At 35.3% G+C, this 3,269-nt stretch overlaps 1 protein-coding gene across 1 annotated transcript; it reads right to left on the bottom strand.

The window, feature by feature from the left end:
* Window positions 1-385: 385 nt before the first annotated feature.
* LOC109582851 (uncharacterized) lies at window positions 386-1,180 on the bottom strand. The gene is made up of 2 exons (XM_019997859.1): window positions 883-1,180; window positions 386-831 (listed from the first exon to the last, which is right to left on the bottom strand). The coding sequence occupies exons 1-2, from the start codon at window positions 1,178-1,180 to the stop codon at window positions 494-496; spliced, it is 636 nt and encodes a 211-aa protein (XP_019853418.1). The 3' UTR covers window positions 386-493.
* Between the last annotated feature and the right edge of the window lie 2,089 nt (window positions 1,181-3,269).

Below are 3,269 nucleotides of genomic sequence, written 5' to 3'. Positions count from 1 at the left end.
TCAAATTTAAAAAAAATCCAATTTTGATTGGAATCAGCTTAAACTACTACACAATTTAAGGGCATGTATATGTACCAGAATAAAATGCAAAGTTTTCTCTTTCATGTTTGCATCCTCATGGACAAACTTTTTATTCAGTTCACAACCTCTAAACAATCATATCAGCCCCACCCAGCTTAGTTATTCTCTGCAACCTCATCTTAAAAGAACAGAAATGCAAACAATCAGTAATTAACTCATTCTCCAACAGACACCACAGGTATGTGTATGTGTAAGTATTTGTCCACACATATACACACTGACATGACAAATTAGACAATTGCAGTACCCATCCCTATACCATAGTCCTTGCCCATGCTAATCACTGGTGAGGCCAATGACATTACGACTTCATCTAAACTAATAATTCTGAAAAACTAATAACTACAATAGCTATAGAAACAATTGCAAAGCATTATATCATTATATACATAACAAGTCCAAAATTGTTTGTTTAGCTCATGGCCTCTCCCGAGAACACATACTCCCCACCAACAGGGAAATTGAGTGTAACCTTTAAACCATTAGGATAGTTAGTCAGATCAAACTCAGTCAAGAAGCTGGTGATCTCCAAAGAAGTGAAGATGTCACCCTCAACCAAGTTACGGACTACTCCAAAGTACAGCTTAGGTTTGAGCAAAAAGCCAACTTGATTGCCAACAAGGACGTCTTTTTCAATGACTAGGAGACTGCCATTCTTATAGACACCAAGGTCAAACATGTTTCCACTCCATGTAGCTGGTGGAATGTTCCTGATGACAATGGACCCATTTGGATTAGTGGGAGCCTTCACTATATTAGAGATAAAAATGAACCAATCTGAAAAAATCATTTGTATATTACCTTCTTTGAGGGTTGCTGTGGAAGAGATGCTGTCTTGAGTGATCTCCCAAGTTGATCCTAGTTTTGAAGGGAATGGTCCAGCTTTCACAATCTGTCCAGAGCTAGTGTAAGTAGCACTGACCTTCATGGAGGCAGGATAGACAAACTCAATTTCTGCCTGTCCCCTAAGGATCTTCCAGGCAGCATAGTACACGTTTGGAGTGTTGATATTGAAGTTCTTTGTGAACACAACAACTTCAAAATCAGTCTGTCCAGTGGCATTGACATAGGCAACATTTATATCTTTCATACCAGCCATGGCTTAGCTTCTTCACTCTTTTTTTGCTTGCAACAAAGAGGAAATAATGCTTGCAATGATGTGGAAAGGAGGCAAAAATTGCTCTTTTTATAGCCTGCAAATCAGGTGATCATGCATTCAAGTACAGGTAGTATAGAGTACCCATGTATGGCAACTAGATTTGAGCAACACTGCCACACCTTGAAGGCAAGACTGAGGATATCTGTGCTGCACCTCCTGGGTCTATGCTCTACTACAGTATAGTATCTACACAGCCACTATTGAGCTCACTTTTAGTAAGTTGAGGTTTTAAAGTTGCTTAAGTGTTGCAAAACAATTGTTGCTGTCTTAATTTCATTTGCATGAACTTGAGCAGAACTATAATGTCAACTGACACATTACTACATTAGTAAATCTAATGCTGGTGTTATACAGGAGCAAAAATGAGAAAGATGTAGAGAAAAAAGACATGTAGAATAGTAAAGCTATAAAGAGAGTGTATGAGAAGACACTATATTCAGGGAGATTGTATGTCAGTAGTTTATATTTAAGAGGGGGAAAGAGAAAGGCAAAGGGAGATCAAATAAGATCATACATGTCACAAAGACATTGTGTACTAAGGAAAAGAAATGAAATGCTGCCAAGTGGTATGCACAGGGTTTTCCACAGGTTTTTGGCATAGCGCTCAGCATTTTGATGGTGGGTTATTGAAACTGCTCTAAACTTTGACAAATCCTGTACTATAGTATATAAGGTGTATTACATTTTTATCAAAAAATGCTAGAAGTAAATTTTTCTTTTTAATTTTTTATGGATATGCAAGAAACTTTGAGCTGATTCCAATCAAAGATAGATTTTTAATAAATTTACAAATTTGTACAACACTACCCTGTACTATAGTAATACCCTGTACTATAGTAATACCATGTATAGGGACACGCACATTATTCGGGAATTTCTTTTGGAATAATGGGTGTGAAATTTAGAGAAAGAATAATGGGTTAAAATTTGCCTGCCTGGATCATGTGATCAATATTTAACCCTTTCAATACTGCATGAGCATGTGTCAGCACTCAGCAAACAGTACAGTACAATTTAACAGCACTTTACAGCAACAGCAATGAGTAACTCCACTGGAAATAATACTGAACAGATTTTAGGACACTCAAAGTAATTCACTTGAGGATTACATTGAATCATCAGTAGTGTTACAGTATAACCATGAATGATGATATTAATAATCAAAATGAATTTTTGGTATTATCAGAGCATAATAATGGGAATAATGGGCCAAAAAGGAGAGAATAATGGGATTGAGGAAGAGAATTGAAGAATAGAATTATAGGGTTGAAAAAAAGAATAATGTGCATGTCCCTAACCATGTACTATAGTAATACCCTGTACTATAGTAATACCCTGTACTATAGTAATACCCTGTACTATAGTAATACCCTGTACTATAGTAATACCCTGTAGTATAGTAATACCTTGTACTATAGTAATACCCTGTACTATAGTAATACCCTGTACTATAGTATTACCCTGTACTATAGTAATACCCTGTACTATAGTATTACCCTGTACTATAGTAATACTATAGTAATACCCTGTACTATAGTATTACCCTGTACTATAGTAATACCTTGTACTATAGTACTAATACCCTGTACTATAGTACATGGTCTTCGGTCAAATTCCATCAAAAATGGCTATGAGGGAATTCACCACTTTCATAATTTTTCTAATGCATAATTATACATGTTCCCAGTTTGAATAGTAACTTTAAGCTGATTATGATTAAAGTTAAATTTTTACAGATTTTAAAAGTTGTTCCAAATGCCATGTACATGCACAAATGTGTGTACAGTGTACACAAATCTACATGTGCTCATCAAGTTCTATAATACTAAAGGTTTCTGAATAATAACATATTGCTTATAGGTTGCACAGTAATAGTATTAATAGATTAACCTAATTATGTATATACATTTTCATACATAATAGTAATGTACGTTGTAATGCATCCCCACGTATATCCACAACACAAATACAAGACACTAATACTACATTTCTTGGCTTGCATGTGCAAATCTTAATCTACACTACAGTA

This window comes from Amphimedon queenslandica, unplaced genomic scaffold, assembly GCF_000090795.2.
Source record: "Amphimedon queenslandica unplaced genomic scaffold, v1.1 AMPQUscaffold_13349, whole genome shotgun sequence".
Classification (NCBI taxonomy): Eukaryota; Metazoa; Porifera; class Demospongiae; order Haplosclerida; family Niphatidae; genus Amphimedon; species Amphimedon queenslandica.
This window is presented reverse-complemented; position numbering and strand designations above follow the sequence as displayed.

Bases quoted from the DNA above. Each gene is read 5' to 3' on its own strand.
- LOC109582851 (XM_019997859.1), bottom strand. From the start codon at position 1,180: ATGGCTGGTATGAAAGATATAAATGTTGCCTATGTCAATGCCACTGGA. The intron at 832-882 runs GTAATATACAAA...TCTCTAATATAG, and splicing joins CACAGCAACCCTCAAAGAAG to TGAAGGCTCCCACTAATCCA.